A 23720-nucleotide genomic window follows, 5' to 3' on the forward strand; every position below is an offset into this window, starting at 1 on the left:
TCGTCCATGGAGCAACTCTTCCTGCCTGTAGCCCCTTGCGCCTATTATCATCATTATATCATTATCTTTCCACACCCTCTCCTATCTCTCCTTGACGGTTACCTCAGTGTTCCTTCACCCCCCCCCCTTCTCTCTCCTTCCTCACCTACCCCTCACCTTCCTCCTCGCCCACTCCTCACCAGTGCATGGTGTTGGGATCGGTCATGCGGAACACTGACCACGTTCCCCCGCTGTTCCCTCATAACTTATGTTCTTCCTCACACTGGTTGTTCATACTCGCTGTTCTTCCTCCTCCTCACACTGGCCGCTCACGGTGTTCAGCGTCCTGTTATTACGTCCTGCCTTAATGGTCGTTAAGCATTAATTACACACAACTACTAATTACGTTTTTATCCAACACACACACACACACACACACACACACACACGCGCGCGCTCTTTGTTCTGCCTTTGTCAGATTTTTTTTGTTCATGGGTTTTATTTTTAATATTATTTGTTCTTAATTACAAATGTATCGGTGTATTCCTCTTATGTCTGGCCATTCTTTCATTAGGCCTACTAAAGTTTGCGATAGTGAAAATACTCACTAGGTGAGTGTGTGTGTGTGTGTGTGTGTGTGTGTGTGTGTGTGTGTGTGTGTGTGTGTGTGTGTGTGTGTGTGTGTGTACTCACCTAGTTGTGCTTGCGGGGGTTGAGCTTTAGCTCTTTGGTCCCGCCTCTCAACCGTCAATCAACAGGTGTACAGGTTCCTGAGCCTACTTGGCTCTATCATATTTACACTTGAAACTGTGTATGGAGTCAGCCTCCACCACATCACTTCCTAATGCATTCCATTTGTCAACTACTCTGACACTGAAAAAATTCTTTCTAACGTCTCTATGGCTCATTTGGGCACTCAATTTCCACCTGTGTCCCCTAGTGCGTAGGGGACACTGCACCAGCCACCATGCCAACAGCAGAGTGACAAGAGCCAGTGGACCTGTAAGTGAGGTGCTTCACCTTCACCTCATCCTTGGCTACATGTCATGCTACAAGACACTTCTGTAATCTTACGGGCTATTCATGCCCGTGCCACCTCTTGGGTGGCTTAATCTTTATCAATCATCACTTCTGTAATCATTCAAACTCCGTCTTCGACAATGTTGACAAGAGTTAACGAAATTCATTTCTCGAGAAGAAATCATTGAGCCTGATATCCTTGTTCACCCTTGACGAGGCTTTCGCAATTAACCCTTGACTAATCTAACCCGACCGAGGGAGCCGGTCGGCCGAGCGGACAGTACGCTGGACTTGTGATCCTGCGGTCCTGGGTTCGATGCCAGGCGCCGGCGAGAAACAATGGGCAGAGTTTCTTTCACCCTATGCCCCTGTTACCTAGCAGTAAAATAGGCAGAGTTTCTTTCACCCTATGCCCCTGTTACCTAGCAGTAAAATAGGTCAGCTGTCACGGGCTGCTTCCTGGAGGTGGAGGCCTGGTCGAAGACCGGGCCGCGGGGGACACTAAAAAGCCCCGAAATCATCTCAAGATAACCTCAAGATGACCTGACCTATTCTAACCCAAGATTAATTTTCACTCATTCTAAAATTCACTCTCCCCTCATAGAATCCTCCTTTCTTAATCTTATATTGCTGGGATTCCCTCATTTCCTTTTTTCTTTCTAAAATACATAGTCTTTTTCCCTTCATCCCTTACCTTCCTACGTTCTGCCTTTTGCTTGCTTCCCTTCACCCTCTACCCTTCCCACTGTCTCCCCATCAGTCACCATACCTTCCCCTCACCCGTCACTCCGTCTCCCTCACCTGCTGACTGTCTCCTGAAGGAATGTCCCTCACTTCCCCTTTCCCTCCCCCCCCCCCCGGCTGGTGAGATAACTGTTGCCCCACGAAATCTCCATGACAACCTTTGACAACAACAACAACTTAGGAATGAAATCGACAGGTCTGACATGACCAAAAAAAACATGAAACACATCTGGGAATAAATATTCAGAGAGATCTGGACCTCTCATCACCTTCCAATCACTTCCAAGCACCTAGACGGTGCTTGGACACCCTCTCTCTCGACTCCTTTCCTCTCCCCCCCCTTCCCTTCTCCTCTCCCACCACCTATTCTGGTCCACATTTCCCTTCCATGCGTTATGCCTCCATCCCAGCTTAGCGCTTTCACCCTATTTCCCTCTCTTCCCTTCGGTATAAACACACAATGGTAACCTAAACATCAAAAAACATTTCAGAATGACTGTTTAAAAGGTTCTTGGAGCGTTTGGCCAAAAATAATAAGATCCTAATCATTAGTCTCCGCGCGCTCTCAATTATTTTCTTGCTTCCGACCTGCACTGGGTTACGGCGGCGACCTCCTCCTGGAGATTACTTATAATGGGAATGAACTGCATGTATCCGGGTCACCCTTCCTCCTAGCCTTCTCCCGGGTCATCATACTTCCTCCTAGCCTTCTCCCGGGTCATCATACTTCCTCCTAGCCTTCTCCCAGGTCATCATACTTCCTCCTAGCCTTCTCAAAGGACATCATACTTCCTCCTAGCCTTCTCCCAGGTCATCATATTTCCTCCTAGCCTTCTCCCAGGTCATCATACTTCCTCCTCGCCTTCTCATAGGTCATCATACTTCCTCCTAGCCTTCTCCCAGGTCATCATACTTCCTCCTAGCCTTCTCCCAGGACATCATACTTCATCCTAGCCTTCTAGATCATCATACTCGCGTCTACAACCCTTTAGTTACTAACCCTTTTTTTCTGGTAACTCCCCCCCCCTACATGTTGGTAACCCCCTCTTACCCCCCCTCGGCACTAGTATGCCCACCGTGGGCATACTAGTTGGGTCCCTAGTTGGTGGGACCAGTTGGTCCCGTGACATAATGGGTCAAGAGGACGATGAATGGATCCGCAAGCACTTAGCCAGAAGCGGTTAGGCAACATGTGACTGGGGCTATAACATGAACAGCGGTTAAGCGACCCATTACAAGAAGCCGTAAAGCTCGCCATATGGGGCCTGACGGCTGAGTGGACAGCGCTCGGGATTCGTAGTCCTGAGGTTCCTGGTTCTATCCCCCGACGGAGGCGGAAACAATTGGACAGAGTTTGTCACCCTGATGCCCCCTTTGTTCACCTAGCAGTAAATAGGTACCTGGGAGTTAGACAGCTGCTACAGCTGCTTCTTGGGGGTGTGTAACAAAAAAAAGAGGCTTGGTCGAGGACCGGGCCGCGGGGACGCTAAGCCCCGAAATCATCTCAAGATAACCTTAAGGTAAGAAGAAACGGCGCCTGCAGACCCGAAACGGCGCCTGCAGACCCGAAACGGCGCCTGCAGACCCGAAACGGCGCCTGCAGACCCGAAACGGCGCCTGGCAACCAAATCTATGACCGGAACGAACACTGGGCAACCCGCCAGCGCATGACGGTATTAAAGATAAACTCTGACCTTAGTGTGAGGACACCACCATAAGCAGCTTCACGTGGGCCCCGGCGAGGTCACGAGATGAGGGGAGAGGGGGGGAAGATAGGGGGGGGAGAAGATAGGGGGGGAGAGAAGATAGGGGGGGAGAGAAGATAGGGGGGAGAGAAGATAGGGGGGGAGAGAAGATAGGGGGGGAGAGAAGATAGGGGGGGAGAGAAGATAGGGGGGAGGGAAGAGAGGGATGGTAGAGAGAGTGAGGATACATGGGCAGGGAGAATGCTAGTGTTCACTACTCTACACCTGCATCACTGATGCATTCATTTGTTTTGGGGTATTAGTGCAACATGCACGCGCATACGTACGTGCATGTGTGTGTGTGTGTGTGTGTGTGTGTGTGTGTGTGTGTGTGCGCGTGTGTGTGTGTGTGTGTGTGTGTGTGTGTGTGTGCGTGCGTGCGTGCGTGCGTGCGTGTGTGTGTGTGTGTGTGTGTGTGTGTGTGTGTGTGTGTGTGTGTGTGTGTGTGGAGGTGAAGGCCAACCCCCCACACACCCATCCCCAATGATCTAACAAAATCCCTCGGAGCCCAACAAACTCTAAAAGCGCTAATCAAACCCCAGTCTACACCGGCCACCGCTCCCTCCCCAGGAAACCCACACACAAAAATCTCAACGTAATGACAGCTTGTGTTGACTCACTCCGAGGAGGAAGTCTTCAAGAGACTCCAGCACCCCATTCCCCCCCACACACACCTCCAGCTCCTCCTCCCTCCACACACACCCTAACAACATCAACGTAGTTCAAGATACATAGCTACCCTCTTGTGGATTCCGCGGCTGGATTTCGGCTCCCGTCCAACTCTCCCTGTTGAAGGCTGTGCAATGATGGGTGACAAGGCGCCCCTCTAGACGTCCTGGGGTGGATGCTGGGTGCTGGAGTGGATGCTGGGTGCTGGAGTGGATGCTGGGTGCTGGGGTGGATGCTGGGTGCTGGAGTGGATACTGGGGGTGGATGCTGGGTGCTGGGGTGGATGCTGGGTGCTGGAGTGGATGCTGGGGTGGATGCTGGGTGCTGAGGTGGATGCTGGGGTGGGGTGGAAGGTGGAGGCAGGGGCCAGGGAGGGTGGAGGCAGAGGGAAGAGAAGCAGCAGGCAACATGAGAGGGGGCGGAGCAGCAAGCCAACAAGCAGGTGGGGGGCGAGGAGGGGCACCTGAAGCAAGACTCGGGGTAACCTTCCCCTACCCAGGAGCTGGGGCATGAACGCCGCCACGGGCACCACCACACCAGCTCACAGGAGCGCTCCAGTGAACGTACTGAAGAACGAAGAGGGTGTGGAGCAGAAGGATGATTAAGGGACCTGACAGAAGTGTGGTGAAGAGGAGAGAGAGAAGCGCAGCTGGTAACTTTATGAACCTAAAGCTGGCGAGGAGTTACCAGCTGGCGAGGAGTTACCAGCTGGCGAGGAGTTACCAGCTGGTATTAATTGCAACTGAATATTAAGTGCAAACACACCATTCCATTCTCTTGATTTGCCACCCCGAAAAAAAATATTAGTTTCACCTAACCAGAAAGGTACAAACCCCAGCAACCCACCTAACCCATCGAGGCCCATGCATAGAAACCTGAATATTACCGGTCCAACTTTTTGACTAATACCTCGCATTTGTAACGGATTGGTCGAGTCTGTAGATGACGTGATGTACCAGGTGGGAGGCCAGGTACCGTACGAAGCCTCTTTGTCAAGGCGAACCACATCATCACTTCCCTCAAGAGACTCTTGACTGCAAATCCAGCTACACCCGCCGCTCCGAGCAACAGCCTGGTGGACCAAACTCTCACAAGTCAAGCCTGGCCTCGGGCCGGGCTTGGGGAGTAGAACAACTCCCAGAACCCCATCAAGCACGTCTCCCCCCCCCTCACCTACACTCTTATTGTATATATGGTACAGCAAGGTGAAATATACCACACACAGCACCGCTCCTGTGCCCGGTAAGTCCAATACGGGCTCACCATAGCCCGTGCTACTTGGATCTTTTGGTTCCCAGTAGCTGAATCTATAACATGAAATATACCTTATATTAATATATGTTACGGGCTCACCATAGCCCGTGCTACGTGCACATTTCGTTCTGAGTAGCTAAATCTAAAACAATAACAGGTGAAATATATTAGTAAAACTACTGAAAGTGATCTATAGAACGTGAAACTTTGTAGAAATTGTCATCCACACTTTCGTAGAAATAAACACATTACAAGGGGGACGAACAACAAGGGGACACGAACAACAAGGGGACACGAACAACAAGGGGACACGAACAACAAGGGGACGAACAACAAGGGGACACGAACAACAAGGGGACACGAACAACAAGGGGACACGAACAACAAGGGGACACGAACAACAAGGGGACACGAACAACAAGGGGACACGAACAACAAGGGGACACGAACAACAAGGGGACAACAACAAGAACAAGGGGACACAGGTGGAAACTTAGTACCCAGATGAGCCACAGGGACGTTAGAAAGAATTGTTTCAGTGTCAGTGTAGTTAATAAATGGAATGCACTAGGAAGTGATGTGGTGGAGGCTGACTCCATACACAGTTTCAAATGTAGATATGATAGAGCCCTGTAGGCTCAGGAATCTGTACACCAGTTGATTGACAGTTGAGAGGCGGGACCAAACAGCCAAAGCTCAACCCCCACAAGCACAATTAGGTGAGTACAGCATTCACGTGGACGTGGGTCAGTAATTCCCTCCGAGCTTCAGCAGTAGTCAGGGGAAAGTCGAAAATTCCAGTTTGGCAGCAGGATGCTGCTTCTGGAATCTTTCCCTATTAAGACTACTCAATAGCTCGGTCTATAGAGCTTTGGCCTCACACGCGAGGGTCCGCGATTCGAGTCTCCTAGGGCCCAGGTGAATGAAATACCAGTATACTCTATTCTATTGTATTAGTGAATGGAATCAAATTCGTACCCAACTCAGCTTGTACCAGTGAGAAAAAGATGGTTTATTTGTGATAAAAACTAGCAGCAAATAATTTTGCTTGAATAGTATTCTGAAGGTATCTGTATTCTAGCATGTTCAGCATTTCAGCATGATACAGATACAAATATATTTTCAGATACAGTCAGATACAGTCACTAATACAGGTACAAATACAGTCACTTACAGGGTGTTGTCTTAAGTGTACTGTATTTACATGGGTACAAACACGCGTCTCCTCGGAGTGGCAATAGTAGTAGTTAACAGATAGTGATAATAACCTTGTTCATGCTACTACCACCATTACATTCTTAATGACTGGCATCGACATTACAATTAAAAATCTCTCATAACTACACCATCGCAATTCACAAAATTTGCTTAAATATTCAACCACACGCTACTGTATTCCACGTATCAAACGACACGTCATCGTATGAGCCATATGTATATAGATACGACCATGAAATATATATGTGACTTGTTCCTCTTCCACTGTCTCTACCTTCCCTGCCAGCCAGCCTCCCTCCCTCTCCCTGGCTTAATTCTCCCTCCCTGCTACCTTCTCTCACCTTCCCTACTTCCCTCTCCCCCCATCCTCGAACTGTGACCAGGTGTGCAGCGAGGCGCACATGTCTGGGACGTGTACTATGCATATTCACCAAACACGGTCATCACGGGATTGGTGCAAACACCAACGGTTGTGTCCGCTACCTGGACACTTGGGTTGTGTCCGCCACCTGGACACTTGGGTTGTGTCCAAGGGACTGTTCTTCCTCTGCCTGTCAGCCAGTTACGCTCATCGCAACTGTTTTATTCATTCTGTGTGTATACGCGTCGTGTATGCTTGCACTACGCCTTCAGCGAATGAATGCGTCAAATATAGATGGGGATAGCCCACTGGGCGAGGCGGAATGAGTGAGTGAGGAACAGGTGAATAAAATGGATGGGGAAATGATAACATGGAGCTACGGGTTCACCATAGCCCGTGCTACTTGGAACGTTTTGTTCCCAGTAGCTGAATCTTAACAACATAACATAACATCTATATAATTGAATTATACTAAAATGCACAACAGAAACGGGAGGTAATTAGGTCCATATTCCCCTGGGAGATGGCGGAGGGGGGGGGGGAATAGGAGGTAGTTGAGCAGTTAGGTGAAATCAAGTATCTATTGGGAATGGCTGTAGGTGTTTCTAGGTCAGCTTAAGTACTGAGAAAGTAAATACAGAGATCTTGATCATCACTACAATATTGCCCCACTGCCTCAGAGCTGGGGTCTAAGCTAATCGAAACAACTAGAGACCCAAGAGCCGCCAGTTTCCTCTTTCTGCGCCTTATTGTGGCGATCCAGAGAGGAAACGCACACTGCATCCATGGTTCCTGCCCGCCATCTGAGGAGCTCGACAACCTGTGACAAGTAGCCTTGTACCTTGCATGTAACCAATGTTGCAACCCATTTTGTCCAATGAAGTTTTAAATCAAATAAAATGACAAAATACAAAAAATATAAGGGGGTGACAGGAGGAGACAATAAGGGAGTGTACGCGGGTGCCCCACAAGGTTTCCCCGGATGCTGCATATCGTCTTCTTCCAGGTCGAGGGTCGCAACTAACGCAACCAGTAGTGGTACCCTATTGGGTACCACTTTGGTCTTGGGCACCGCCTTATCACCATTAAACACCTGTGTGTGTGTGTGTGTGTGTTTTTCCTATTTGTGGCTGCAGGATCATGCTGTAGGAGGCGAACATAAAACTTTACTTCAGGCGAGTTTTTAATACGACGGTCTCGACCAGAACCGAGCCCCGTGATTACCACCATAGGTCTTCAAAAGTGGCTTTTTACTTTTTATTGTGTCTTTTGTTCTCACTGTTCCTCTGCTCTCCCATAATCTTCCTCTCACCCTATGTTCTTACATATCCTCCTGTCACTATAATCTCTACAGGTCCCCTTCTTACCCTATTATCTTTCTTGCACCTCTCACCCTATATATTCCCCTTCTTGAATACTAAATAACCTTCAAAACTGCTTTCAAGCCATTCTAAACTATTCTGGTGAGAGTGGATCGGAGTCACACACAGAGATCACACTAACGTGATGCATCAAATGAACAAATCCACAAGGGCCGTGACGAGGATTCGAACCTGCGTCCACCTGCGTGGATCGGGGCGACGTCAACCCCTCTCAGCCAGCCTCTTCCCCCCTGCACCCTCCCCGCCAACGTCGTCGTATTCCCCATGTGACCAATACCCGAGTCGCCAAACGGCGTTTCATCTTACCAGGTATCCTATCCCCTCCTTCCCCGGCCACCCGTGCTGGCGGACCCCTGCTGGAGACGCCCGCCATCGGGTGTCCGTCGATGAAGGAGATACCAGAACAGGCAAAACGGGATCGTGTGGCTGCCCTGGGCAGCGGGGAGCAAGCAGGTGGTGTCGACTTGGGGCAGCGGGGAGCCAGCAGGTGGTGTCGACTTGGGGCAGCGGGGAGCAAGCAGGTGGTGTCGACTTGGGGCAGCGGGGAGCAAGCAGGTGGTGTCGACTTGGGGCAGCGAGGAGCAAGCAGGTGGTGTCGACTTGGGGCAGCGAGGAGCAAGCAGGTGGTGTCGACTTGGGGCAGCGGGGAGCAAGCAGGTGGTATCGACTTGGGGCAGCGGGGAGCCAGCAGGCGGTGTCGACTTGGGGCAGCGGGGAGCAAGCAGGTGGTGTCGACTTGGGGCACCTCTGCCTCCCACTCCCCTACCCCTAACAAGGGGACACCCACCTGTTCAGCTATCATAAGACCACCTGCACAATGACTTTTGTTGTCTCGGTTGACCTGTATCAAGTTGCTCACTCAACTTAGGCCAGAGTGCAATGTTGCTCAAGTTGACTGACTTCATAACAAAGGGGTCTGGCACAATTGCTTCGGGAGGAAACAAATATGCTTCAAAATATACAAAGTTACCTTAATTCAAACAGAAGAACTAATGGTAATTGCTAGTACAAACGCGTGATAAAAATAAGCATTAGCGAAAGGCAACTAAAGCAGTTAAGCTTATCCAAGCCAACTTGCAGAAACACAGTGAACAGCGAAATGAAACAGTAGAGCACACAACCACGACCTGGGTACACAACAGTGTAGAGCACACAACCACGACCTGGGTACACAACAGTGTAGAGCACACAACCACGACCTGGGTACACAACAGTGTAGAGCACACAGCCACGACCTGGGTACACAACAGTGTAGAGCACACAACCACGACCTGGGTACACAACAGTGTAGAGCACACAGCCACGACCTGGGTACACAACAGTGTAGAGCACACAGCCTCGACCTGGGTACACAACAGTGTAGAGCACACAGCCACGACCTGGGTACACAACAGTGTAGAGCACACAACCACGACCTGGGTACACAACAGTGTAGAGCACACAACCACGACCTGGGTACACAACAGCGCTGCTATATAACTCATAAACGGCCCAAGACAGAGAGAGAACCCTGCCAGCCAGGCGACAGACAGACAGACAGGTGGACACGGAGGGCCACTACCAGCTCCGTGACGCGGGGGTTGTGGTAACATTCGGCCGTGTCATGCTGCTGCTTCCTCCTCGTCTCCTTGATGACTGGTCCGATGTCTCTACGTGTCATCAGACTTTCATCTCCCACCACCAGCTGCCAATATACCTCGACTCTTCTAGTGTAAAGTTAGGCTAGAGTTACTTCAACTCTTCCAGTGTAAAGTTAGGCTAGAGTTACTTCAACTCTTCCAGTGTAAAGTTAGGCTAGAGTTACTTCAACTCTTCCAGTGTAAAGTTAGGCTAGAGTTACTTCAACTCTTCCAGTGTAAAGTTAGGCTACAGTTACTTCAACTCTTCCAGTGTAAAGTTAGGCTACAGTTACTTCAACTCTTCCAGTGTAAAGTTAGGCCAGAGTTACTTCAACTCTTCCAATGTAAAGTTAGGCTACAGTTACTTCAACTCTTCCAGTCTAAAGTTAGGCTAGAGCTAAGTTTACACGAACTCAACCTAACAATACCGATGCACAGAAAACGTAGAAATTTTGGTATCGTTAATTTTTAATTAATAGTAGGTTGCATTTAAGACGTTGTTTACCAGGTCACGTTTTAGAGGTTAATAGGACCCGGGTTGAAAGCCCCAGTGACGTGGGCTGGAGGCTGCTGCTCGGCGTGTCAAGTATCGCCCGGTTCACCCTATCAGCCACTCCGTTAAAATGGTAACGGTTTTGTCGAACTAAAAACGTACCAACCCAAACATTAATTTTACAGTGCTTTATAATATTTACCAACACGCCTCATTTTGTAAATTAACTCGTGTAAATCAACCCCCTAACAACGGTTCTATAATGCACCTAATTCACGTTGTTGTTTAAGATCCAGCAACTGGGAACAAAACGTTCCAAGTAGCACGGGCTATGGTGAGCCCGTAGTGGACTTACCCTGGCACAGGAGCGAGGCTGTGTGCTAATTCACGTATAAAACCTGGTTTTCCTGTCTGTTTACAGGTGACGGGATGAGGGGGAGCAGAGACTAGGCTGGGAGAGAGGTTGAGGAACGGAGGGTTAAGGGTAGAGAGGAGGTACAGCATCCGGCACAATTCATCTGGGATTTTCATCCCTGAGGACTTCACCTCAGAGCACAGCGAGACTCTTTCAGCATCACGAGCCTTTACTGTGGCCTCCTTATCTCTCTCACTACATCCAGAACCCTGTGTCCTTATGAGAGAACTAATGACCTTCTAGCATTCAAAGTCAACAATCAAAACACTTAAACGTCTAAGTAATTATCAACAGTAGCATTGTAAACGACTTATTTCATAGGTTTAAAGAAAGGTTTAAACCCCTAAAACACCTACTGGTAAGAGTATTGGAATCTGTGTTAAAAACGCCGGATTATATTTCACTCTCAGGTACCTATTTACTGATAGGTGAACAGGTACATCACAGTGAAAGAAACTGTCCATTTTGTTTCCGCCTCCATTGGGGGATCGAACCCGGAACCTCTGGACTACGAATCCGAACCGCTGTCCACTCAGCTATCAGCCCCCCCCCCCTCCCCTGCACTCCTGCTTTCAAAACTACATTGGTCCAAACATTCAGGTCCGCTAAGAGAGATATCACAGATACCTAACGCTTCGAGAGCACTAATATAAAGAATTATAACAGTTTAGATCTGACGTATATTACATATATATATATATATATATATATATATATATATATATATATATATATATATATATATATATATATATATATATATATATATATATATGTCGTACCTAGTAGCCAGAACTCACTTCTCAGCCTACTATGCAAGGCCCGATTTGCGTAATAAGCCAAGTTTTCATGAATTAATGTTTTTTCGTCTACCTAACCTACCTACCTAACCTAACCTAGCTTTTTTTGGCTACCTAACCTAGCTTTTTTTGGCTACCTAACCTAACCTTACCTATATATATAGGTTAGGTTAGGTTAGGTAGGGTTGGTTAGGTTCGGTCATATATCTACGTTAATTTTAACTCCAATAAAAAAAAATTGACCTCATACATAGTGAAAAGGGAAGCTTTATCATTTCATAAGAAAAAAATTATAGTAAATATATTAATTCAGGAAAACTTGGCTTATTAGGCAAATCGGGCCTTGAATAGTAGGCTGAGAAGTGAGTTCTGGCTACTAGGTACGACATATATATATATATATATATATATATATATATATATATATATATATATATATATATATATATATATATATATATATATATATATATATATATATATATATATGGGCAGCATTAAATATTTAACCGCTTGATAGTGATTGCCAGGATCAGGTTGGATCACCATTACCTGTGGCAGATGGCTGCTGGTGACGAATTAACCCCATCCTGAGCACTGTTGGCAATAACTGGAAAATAGGCTCCACCATTACATTATTGATGAGTCTCTAATGTCTAGTCACATTAGACCGTAGTGAACTAATGTCTAGTCACATTAGACGCTTCAGCTCTGCCGGTATGAGGTACCAGAGATTTGCAATTTGTTCACTCTGGTGTTCATGAGGATATGTTGACCAGACCACACACTAGAAGGTGAAGGAACGACGACGTTTCGGTCCGTCTTGGACCATTCTCAAGTCGATTGCGAGATCGACGAGATCTGAGATCAAGTCACAATCGACTTGAGAATGGTCCAGGACGGACCGAAACGTCGTCGTCCCTTCACCTTCTAGTGTGTGGTCTGGTCAACTTACTTTAGCCACGTTATTGTGACTCATCGCCTTCATGAGGATATCTTCATGAGGATATCTTCATTATGCATCCAGAGGTTGTCGGTGGAGGATACTCTTCACTCGTCCTTGTATGACTAGTCATCCTGCTAGATGGTGACTGTATCATCATACACCAAGGTACACATGGACTTAAGTATGCTGATTGGTGTAATAATGAATTGTCATACACCAATTGGTCTATCATCCATCTTCCACCCTCTTCCATCACTTACTATTTCTTCAGCCTTTTACCCCACATTGCCTTCATTACCTACTCTTCCTCCTCTTAATTTTTTACTACTCCCTGTTCGTTCTGTTCTCTCTCTCGTCCACCTCCTCCGTCCCCTGACTCTCGTCCACCTCCTCCTCCGTCCCCTCACTCTCGTCCACCAGCTACTTCGTCCCCTCACCTATTGTATCTAATGTCTCCCTCTACCCTTCCACGTACATTTCCCATATTATCACCTACACACACAGTTGTCACCATCCCATCACAACCTCACAAATGGTGACAAACATTCCCCTCCTTCACTGTAGCATGTACCAACAGAAGCTCCACACTATAGAAGCGCTCCTCTGAGCTACCATATGATGGTGAGCAAGCTGTGTGTATCACAGACCCAGGCTTAGCATTCCAGAGAAGACATGTCTATAGAGCCAGTGTGGAAGAATTATAACTTACAAATAGTCAACTGTTGACATGACTGGGAGACATTTATAGACCAAACCACTTTTGTCAGAGTAGGGATCATGTATGTACACGATTCATTAGGCCTACCAGGAAAATCACTATTAGGCCACCAGGTCATTAATTCTCCCCCCCCCCCACCAAATAGTTTTCCCTACCCTTCCTATACATTTCCCTATAATTACAAAATTATACATTTTGCAATTTCCCACTACAACCAAAAATTTCCCCTACAAACATGTGACTTCCCATCACCAACACATGTTTTAATTATCGTAGCGTGAAAACGATAATTAACCTCATCCCAGTTACAGCCCCGCTCCTGTGCCAGGTAAGTTCACTACGGGATCACCATAGACCGTGCTACTTGCAACTTTTTTGTTCCGAGTTGCTGAATCTAAAAACCTCATCCACACATACATTTACCATCTGTCCCCCTACATCCATATCTTTTCACAAACAAGCGTTTGTCCCTCATAATTGTTTAAAAAACATTTCTCCATAACTTTCCCTATCCATTCGATTCCCCGATTTCCAGCATAGGCTACAGCACCGATCATCCACCCATTTTTTTTCAACTACTTTCGTCAAATTTGCAAATATATCGGATATTTGCCATCAAAAGACACTCTCCCGCCTCAATTGGAATCGTTGTCATTAGCGCTTGGTAACGATCAAACATCAGAGCACTAACGCGCCATTAAAAGCCAACGAGCCATAAAACACAAACTGATTGGACGCCCCAATGCATCTCCCAGGGCCGCTTGTCTAATCAATGCCCTCACTCCCATCAAACAACCCGTCCACTCCAATTTAACTGCCACATACTTACCTTTTCCTCTCATCCTTACCCTCCTCTCTCTCACATTCCTCCCACCTTTCATCTCACCCTCTTCCCTTATATTGTTCGTCTCTTCCACTCCCATATCGGGAGACATCTCCCGTCACGCAGGGTGCAGTCGCACCTCCACAGATCTCCAGTATCAGCTTTTGATACTGGTAATGGCTCAAAAGGGTCACCACTTACGGGTTATTCATGCCCGTGCCACCTTTTGGGTGGCTTAATCTTCGTCAATCAATCACTCCCATATACACACAGCAAAGCTCCTGTGCCAGGTAAGTCCACTACAGGCTCACCATAGCCCGTGCTACTTGGAACTTGTTCCGAGTAGCTGAATCTATAACAACAACAACTCCCATTTCTTATGGGTTATTCATGCCCGTGCTACCTCTTGGGTTGCCATGAGATGGTTTCGGGGCTTGGCGTCCCCGCGGCCCGGTCCTCGACCAGGCCTCCATATGGATATGGGAGGCTTATCTTCATTAATCAATCACTCCTTTTATAGTACACGACTTGATAATGATCCGGGACGGACCGAAACGTCGTCGTTCCTGTATCTTCTGATGTGTGGGTTGGGTACCAACTCTTCAGCAACGTTACTGTGACTTATCGCCTGAACCTGCTGCATTTAAACCACTAGAAAGGGACCCGGCAGTGCCTGGGTCTCGGTCTCTCTCTCCCTGTCCTAGAATATCATTGTTCTATAAAACTTCAAGAACACTTCACTCACACTTCACACAGTGGCCTCGTAGCCTGGTGGATAGCGCGCAGGACTCGTAATTCTGTGGCGCGGGTTCGATTACCGCACGAGGCAGAAACAAATGGGCAAAGTTTCTTTCACCCTGAATGCCCCTGTTACCTAGCAGTAAATAGGTACCTGGGTGTTAGTCAGCTGTCACGGGCTGCTTCCTGGGGGTGGAGGCCTGGTCGAGGACCGGGCCGCGGGGACGCTAAAGCCCCGAAATCATCTCAAGATAACCTCAAGAAGATAGCCATTTCATCATCACACATCCCACAATGCCGCTCGAAGCAACAGCCTGGTGGACCAAACTCTCACAAGTCAAGCCTGGCCTCAGGCAGGGCTTGGGGAGTAGAAGAACTCCCAGAAACCCATCAAGTAAGCAGGTGTCTACGGAAATGAAAACCAAATAAAAGTTCTGGGTTTAATGGATAAATATTATGAATAGACTTTTGTTGCTAATTTTGGCGTGACCAGTGCCTACATTTCCGATGTTAAAAAAGAATATAATAATAATAAGTCAGCGTTGGTGATAATGGTATTGTAGAATGTCTCGTGAAGATGATGTTTGTAATGTCAATAGGCGCCGTTTTCTGTGATACCAATCCGTCCATGTTGAGTACGTACCCAATGGTAATTACGGTACTGGGAAAAATTCAGTTTAGCTGGTCTAAATGGTCAGGCTTCCAACCTCGGAGAGTTATCTCCATCTATTGATACATAACGGGCCGAATTAGCCTTAAGAGTGAACCTCCTACCTAGTCTTTTCTCCTTCCCAAATTAACCAACCTAACTTTATCTATATCTGTCTCTTAATTTACTTGTCTCATTATCTCTCTCTATATCGTTGTCTTTACTGTATCGGTATCTATCTCCCTATCACTATCTATCTATCTATCGTGCCTGCGTGTATTTGCTGCTATACATGTCTGGCGATATATGAAACATTACTGCCCAACAAAATTGTCTGAATTTTAAATTTGATTTAGACTTACAACTATCACGAGAAAATACGTGGTAAACGGGTTCTGATCATAAATGATTACATATTTACATGCAAACTTGAACTTCACACACACACACACACAATATAGTAAGCGGGAAAGCGCTAGCTTGGGTAAGGAATTACCTAACAGGCAGGAGCCAGAGAGTAACAGTCAGGGGCGAGAAGTCAGACTGGCGAACCGTAGGGAGTGGAGTACCTCAAGGATCGGTGCTGGGTCCAGTTCTGTTTCTAATATACGTAAACGACATGTCTACAGGAGTCAGTCCTATATGTCGATGTTCGCGTATGGCGCGAAATTAACGAGACATATGTCAGACCAATCCTGGAGTATGCGGCTCCAGCATGGGGTCCATATGTAGTCAAGCATAAGACTAAACTGGAAAAGGTTCAAAGGTTTGCCACCAGACTAGTACCCGAACAGAGGGATATAAGCTGCGAGGAGAGACTACGGGAATTAAACCTCATGTCACTTGGACACAGAAGAGTTAAGGGGGACACGATCACCACATACAAGATTCTCAGAGGAATTGATAGGTTAGATAAAGACACTAACACAAGGGGCACACGCACTAGGGGACACAGGTGGAAATTGAGTGCCCAAATAAGTAATAGACACATTAGAAAGATTTGTTTCAGTGTCAGAGCAGAAGACAAATGGAATTAGGCAGTAATGTGGTGGAGGCTGACTCCATACACAGTTTTAAGTGTAGGTATGATAGAGCCCAGTAGGCTCAGGAACCTGTACACCAGTTGATTGACAGTTGAGAGGCGGGACCAAAGAGCCAGAGCTCAACCCCCGCAAGCACAACTAAGTGTACATAACACACACTGAGTGGACAGCGCGTGGGGGTCGTAGTCCAAAGGACCTGGGTTCGATTCCCAGCCGAGGCAGAAAGAAATAAGCATAGTTTCTTTCACCCTGATGCATCTATTCACACAGCAGTAAATAGCTCCCTGGGAGTTAGATAATTGCTATGGGCTGCTTCCTGTGTGTGTGTGTGTGTGTGTGTGTGTGTGTGTGTGTGTGTGTGTGTGTGTGTGTGTGTGTGTGTGTGTGTGTGTGTGTGTGTGTGTGTGTGTTAGAGAGAAACATGTACGAGAGACAAAAGAGGAAAAATGAAAAATAGATTGGTTAGAAAGGCGGGGTCGAAGAGCTAACAGCTCGATTATACAGGCACAAATAGTAAATACACACACAAGCGCATGCACACGCGCGCACAGTAATCACACACTAGCCAGTATTTTAAATTTAGGAGTTTTAAAGCTTGTTAGGCTACTTTTATATATTTGCTGTTGGGTTCAAAGCCTTTGTACCTGTGGAGGGTTATAATGTCTAAGCCACAACAGCTTACTGACCAACCAGTTGATTGATTGATGAAGATTAAGCCACCCAAGAGATGGCACGGGCATGAATAGCACCTAAGTGGGTGATTATATATTTTGTTGGAGTGAATGTATTTTGTGTACTGAGGTCGCATTTAAATCATGAGGCTGCTATCGCGGGGGAGGATACCGCTTGACAGTCTTTACGAGGGTGTCCAGCTGCTAGGACTAACTAGTAGATATACCTGCAGTATATAAACACACCCAGAAGCCAGGTATACCTCTTCATATATATACACCCAGAAGCCAGGTATACCTCTTCATATATATACAGCCAGAAGCCAGGTATACCACTTCATATATATACACCTAGAAGCCAGGTATACCTCTTCATATATATACAGCCAGAAGCCAGGTATACCACTTCATATATATACACCTAGAAGCCAGGTATACCTCTTCATATATATATACACCCAGAAGCCAGGTATACTTCATATATATACAGCCAGAAGCCAGGTATACCTCTTCATATATATACAGCCAGAAGCCAGGTATACCTCTTCATATATATACACCCAGAAGCCAGGTATACCTCTTCATATATATACACCTAGAAGCCAGGTATACCTCTTCATATATATATACACCTAGAAGCCAGGTATACCTCTTCATATATATACACCTAGAAGCCAGGTATACCTCTTCATATATATACAGCCAGAAGCCAGGTATACCTCTTCATATATATACAGCCAGAAGCCAGGTATACCTCTTCATATATATACACCCAGAAGCCAGGTATACCTCTTCATATATATACACCTAGAAGCCAGGTATACCTCTTCATATATATATACACCTAGAAGCCAGGTATACCTCTTCATATATATACACCTAGAAGCCAGGTATACCTCTTCATATATATACACCCAGAAGCCAGGTATACCTCTTCATATATATACAGCCAGAAGCCAGGTATACCTCTTCATATATATACACCCAGAAGCCAGGTATACCTCTTCATATATATATATACACCCAGAAGCCAGGTATACCTCTTCATATATATACACCCAGAAGCCAGGTATACCTCTTCATATATATATACACCCAGAAGCCAGGTATACCTCTTCATATATATATACCTAGAAGCCAGGTATACCTCTTCATATATATACAGCCAGGTATACCTCTTCATATATATACACCCAGAAGCCAGGTATACCTCTTCATATATATACACCCAGAAGCCAGGTATACCTCTTCATATATATACACCCAGAAGCCAGGTATACCTCTTCATATATACACCCCACACACCACAGGGCTGTATACAACAGCCATTATTGATACAGTGCGTGGGTGAAGACTTCTGAAAAGTTCGCTTTCAAAACAAGAATTGAGTGAAGCACTTTTTCAAACCCACCAAAAAAAGCTTTGAATGTAACTGAACCGATTCTTGTAAAAGTTCATTTAGTTCATAAAGAAGAGGAATGGAACTGTTTTTTCCCTCACATAAGTACAAATTTTGCAATTCCCAACCAACAATCACGAAGGCTTCCGTATACATCACTTCAAATATCTCAAAATGTGACGCCAAGACTATATTACCAAAGGCCTAAAGCCCACAACCACTACCAAGAAATCCCACAAATATATAGGCCTATATGGCACTTTTTTTTCCACATTCCAATAATGAAATCTATTTCCGAATACTTTTTCAGTTCTAATCATTAAAAATAAAAGCTGCACAAGGTAAGGATTTAACATAAAAGGTGCACAGATTTTTGGATTTAACAAAAAAAACTCGACAAAGACACTTAATTTGCCAACCCTGGTTTTCTCCGGAAGTGGGGGGGGGGGGGGGGGTAAGGTTTGGGGGGGGGGGGGTAAGGTTTGGGGGGGGGGGGTAAGGTTTGGGGGGGGAAGACAATCAATGTTGCCATCTTTGTGGTCCGTTACATATTATATTAGAATTCGCTGAACTCTAGCCTAGTCTATTCAGGTCATCGGCGCCCTTCGCCAGCATGTGGGGCCATTTATCAAACTGTGAGAAAGAATTGGTGAACCTGCACGAATTGCTGGTGTAGAGAAGTGTAAATGTAAGATTTATTTTGATTCTTCAGTTACAAAATTGTTTAGGCTTGGTATAAATATTTTATATATCTATATTTATTTTTTGTCATTTAGCTTGGTTTGAACCTTGCTTAAGTCCCACCAAGTCTTCCTTCATCCCGTCCTCTCCCCTCGTAAAACACCAAATACTTTACGGAATCAACCAATCCGCTGAAAATCCGACGTGTTAGTCAAAAATAAAGCACCGTAATATACACATCGGCCTCGATAGGTCAGGTAAATTGAGAGGATGGGCTGACTAAACAACGCTACCTAGGCCTACGTAGGCCTAACACAAGGCAACCTAGGCTACAACCTAATGGTGGTATAGTGGGGGGGGGGTCTCTGACCCCCGTGACGTCATAATAAAGTTATGAATCGTGACGACACAAATACAGCTAATGACGTCACAACAAAGCCTGAAGAAAACACCAATCAGAAACTTTAAATCCCCCCTTCAATTGATTTAAGACTGCGGTCATCCATTTTCCGGTTCCCGTCAGTGGGATTAGAAACGATTTATAGGATTAAATGATCAAGACCGTGAACAATACGGCGATAAGATTTAATTACAGTGATTAATTGGTTACCAAGATGATGTACACGAACCTTATGCAGTGATAATACTTAAGGCAGGATACAATATTATGGATCAATAGCAATAATAATAAATTATAAATTAAACATTACAGGTGAGAGACGGGAGGGTGGGGTGTCACCCCCCCCCATACATCACCAGCACCCCCCCATACATCACCAGCACCCCCCCTATACATCACCAGCACCCCCCCCCATACATCACCAGCACCACCCCCCATACATCACCAGCACCCCCCATACATCACAAGCACCCCCCATACATCACCAGCCCCCCATATCATCAGTGCCACCAAGCCTATCATTATCACCACCACCATCATCACAACAATCACCACTACACCTTTCAATAACCACCATCGCCACAGCTACTGCAGGTTATTAAGCGCTATCAACAATGAACATATTAAACTACCCCAGCTACCATATTTATCATCCTAGTTACCAACCATAACACCACAGCTACAAACATTATTACTCCCAGTACTATGACACCAAGCGTTACCACAGGCTACACCCCCCCCCCCCACTAGGGCCTTACTCTAACAACCACTACTAAAACTAGCATTACTACCACCATCACAACCACCACTGATAGCTTAACCACTCATCACTTTAATAAGACTATCAAAATCCTCAGATTAGGCAAATTTGTAATTAATTTTGTCAATAAAGATGTTATATAATGATAAATAACTCCCTCACTGCCCAACCAGCTTGACCAGTAGAACCACAACTACTCACCGTTTGATGTGCGGGGAGTTGGGCAGGGAGCGACTGTGCTTGAACTCCGAGTGCTGGTTCCCCATCCTAGAGGTCGGGTCGGGTCGGGACCCCCTGCCTGCTGGTCGGCCGGCTTTGGGTTGTAGTGGGGTCGGGGGGAGGGGGGGGGGAGGGTTTTAGGTCACAACCCTCATTCACAACCACCTGGGCTCACCCGCCCCGGCTGAACTTCACTGCATGGTTCACACACACGGTAATTCAAGCACTGAGCTTCGAGTTAACAGTATTCAAGCACCGAGCTTCGAGTTAACAGTATTCAAGCACCGAGCTTCGAGTTAACAGTATTCAAGCACCGAGCTTCGAGTTAACAGTATTCAAGCACCGAGCTTCGAGTTAACAGTATTCAAGCACTGAGCTTCGAGTTAACAGTATTCAAGTACCGAGCTTCGAGTTAACAGTATTCAAGCACCGAGCTTCGAGTTAACAGTATTCAAGCACCGAGCTTCGAGTTAACAGTATTCAAGCACTGAGCTTCGAGTTAACAGTATTCAAGCACTGAGCTTCGAGTTAACAGTATTCAAGCACCGAGCTTCGAGTTAACAGTATTCAAGCACCGAGCTTCGAGTTAACAGTATTCAAAAACTCATCTCACATACAGGTATTAAAACTGACTTTAAAAAAACAATCATTTATCGACTGTTACTAATCTGTTTTCCCTTTAAGGAAGGGGTGAGATGACAGTCAGAAAAGATGGGAAATCGTGTGTGTGAAGTGATGGGAAAGGAGAGGGGGATCGATGGATGGTCTTCACAAGGTCGCGGGGAAATAGACGATCGATAGATCTCTATTAGCAGAAAGTTGGAAGCTGGGATCTGGGTTGTCAAGTTTTCCCCTGGCTGGCCAGAGGGACGGCTAGGGACACCCTTGCTAAGGGCGGCAGGGTAGGAGGCCAGGGAACACATCCTGGTGTACACACCTTACAACTCCACTCCTCAAGGGCCTTTATATTCATTTACTGATGAGGTCAGCAATTTCCCGTGTCTGACCTCCACAAAGGTGGGGGGGGGGGGGGGGAAATGATTCACTATCAATACATCTTGTACGGTTGTAAAACGTCGCTTAACAGTTAATTACGCCGGGCACGATTATCACTACACACAAAACGCACTTTTTGTTAGTTAAATGAATTCCAAAATCGGCGAGAAACGGTGGTTTTCAGAGCATGATGTCTGTTCAACCCCCGTTGCGGAGCCCCGGCGACACACGTCCCCTCACTACTAAAGCACCAACGCTACTGATGCAAGAGATGCTACTCGACTCTGAAACCCAGTCTCGATGCCAGTTCGGACATTTCGCTGTCATTAATTACCCCACGAACATTTAACAATTAAGCAATTCTTAACTACTGAACAGTCATACTTAACTAAATGTACAAACCCTATTTAAAATTAGAGACAAAGCTCCATTAAAAATCAATAGAAAATATTGATACTAAAAGTGCTAGCGGCATCATTCTCCACCCCCAGCCACGTGTCTGGCCTGCATGGAACCTTCAACCCTCGGACCCCGTTATTAAAGGTCTAAATCTCATCCTTCACTTCCCCACCACTTTCCTTGTTTATGAAAAGTTAATAATCCTTCCATACGGATAATTTTTGTCTCTATGGCCAGGATATCACACGAGCGGTGACACCAACAGAAGATATCCTTGCAAAAGGGAGGAAAGACGGTAGGGACACAATTTCCATATCTCCCTATATCAATCGTAGGTTGATATAGGGAGATATAAACATGATAAAGCCTAGGACACAAGTTAAATTATGCAATTACAGCATTTTCAACGTTTGTTATTCATTAGGTCAAGAGGGAATATGTCATGAACAAAGCCACAAGGGCCGTGACGAGGATTCGAACCTACGTCCGAGAGCATTCTAGACGCTGCCTTAGTCGTCTGACTATGGCCATATTTTAGGAGCAGCAGCCAGAGATGAAGAAAGATTTACACACTGCTCGGCGCACACCGCTACTCCTCCATAACCAATTTTTGTTAATGGTTTAGATAAACTTGGCCGTAAAACCTAAATAGCTGGTGAGGGAATGAATGTGTGTACTCACCTAGTTGTGCTCGCGGGGGTTGAGCTCTGGCTCTTTGGGCCCGCCTCTTAACTGTCAATCAACCGATTTTTTTCATACGGACGCACGCGCGCACACACACACACACACAGATTCTTCAGCAGTCAGAGAAAGAAAAAGACTTGGGAGTTGATATCACGCCAGACCTGTCTCCTGCAGCACATATCAAGAGGATAACATCAGCGGCATATGCCAGGCTGGCCAACATACGAACGGCATTCAGAAATTTGTATAAAGAATCATTCAGAACTTTGTATACCACATATGTCAGGCCAATCCTGGAGTATGCAGCCCCAGCATGGAGTCCATATCTAGTCAAGGATAAGACTAAACTGGAAAAGGTTCAAAGGTTTGCCACCAGACTAGTACCCGAGCTGAGAGGTATGAGTTACGAGGAGAGACTACGGGAATTAAACCTCACTTCGCTGGAAGACAGAAGAGTTAGGGGGGACATGATCACCACATTCAAGATTCTGAAGGGAATTGATAGGTAGATAAAGACACTGGAAAGGCGAAGAGTTAGGGGTGACATGATAGAGGTTTACAAGTGGGTGAATGGACATAACAAAGGGGATATTAATAGGGTATTAAAAGTATCAACACAAGACAGAACACGAAACAATGGGTATAAATTGGATAAGTTTAGATTTAGGAAAGACTTGGGTAAATACTGGTTCAGTAACAGGGTTGTTGATTTGTGGAACTAATTGCCGCGTAACATTGTGGAGGTGGGGTCCCTCGATTGTTTCAAGCGCGGGTTGGACCTGTATATGAGTGGGATAGGGTGGTTATAAATAGGAGCTGCCTCGTATGGGCCAACAGGCCTTCTGCAGTTGCCTTTGTTCTTATGTTCTTAAGACAGACTATTTAACATAAGGGG

The 23720-nt window shown here is 46.2% G+C and overlaps 1 protein-coding gene across 2 annotated transcripts in view; it reads right to left on the reverse strand.

The window, feature by feature from the left end:
• Positions 1–23720, reverse strand: part of LOC123762011 (protein sickie) — an 860773-nt gene that overhangs the window by 639583 nt on the left and 197470 nt on the right. The window contains exon 1 of one of the 2 annotated variants that reach the window (XM_069335764.1): positions 20729–20881. The exons of the other annotated variant lie outside the window; for it this stretch is intronic. Within the exon in view, the coding sequence (XP_069191865.1) occupies positions 20729–20793 (65 nt within the window). The 5' untranslated portion in view covers positions 20794–20881. Of the gene's footprint in view, positions 1–20728; positions 20882–23720 lie in introns of those variants that run through there. 2 annotated transcript variants of the gene reach the window in all.

Source organism: Procambarus clarkii, chromosome 34 (assembly GCF_040958095.1).
Source record: "Procambarus clarkii isolate CNS0578487 chromosome 34, FALCON_Pclarkii_2.0, whole genome shotgun sequence".
Taxonomy (NCBI): domain Eukaryota; kingdom Metazoa; phylum Arthropoda; class Malacostraca; order Decapoda; family Cambaridae; genus Procambarus; species Procambarus clarkii.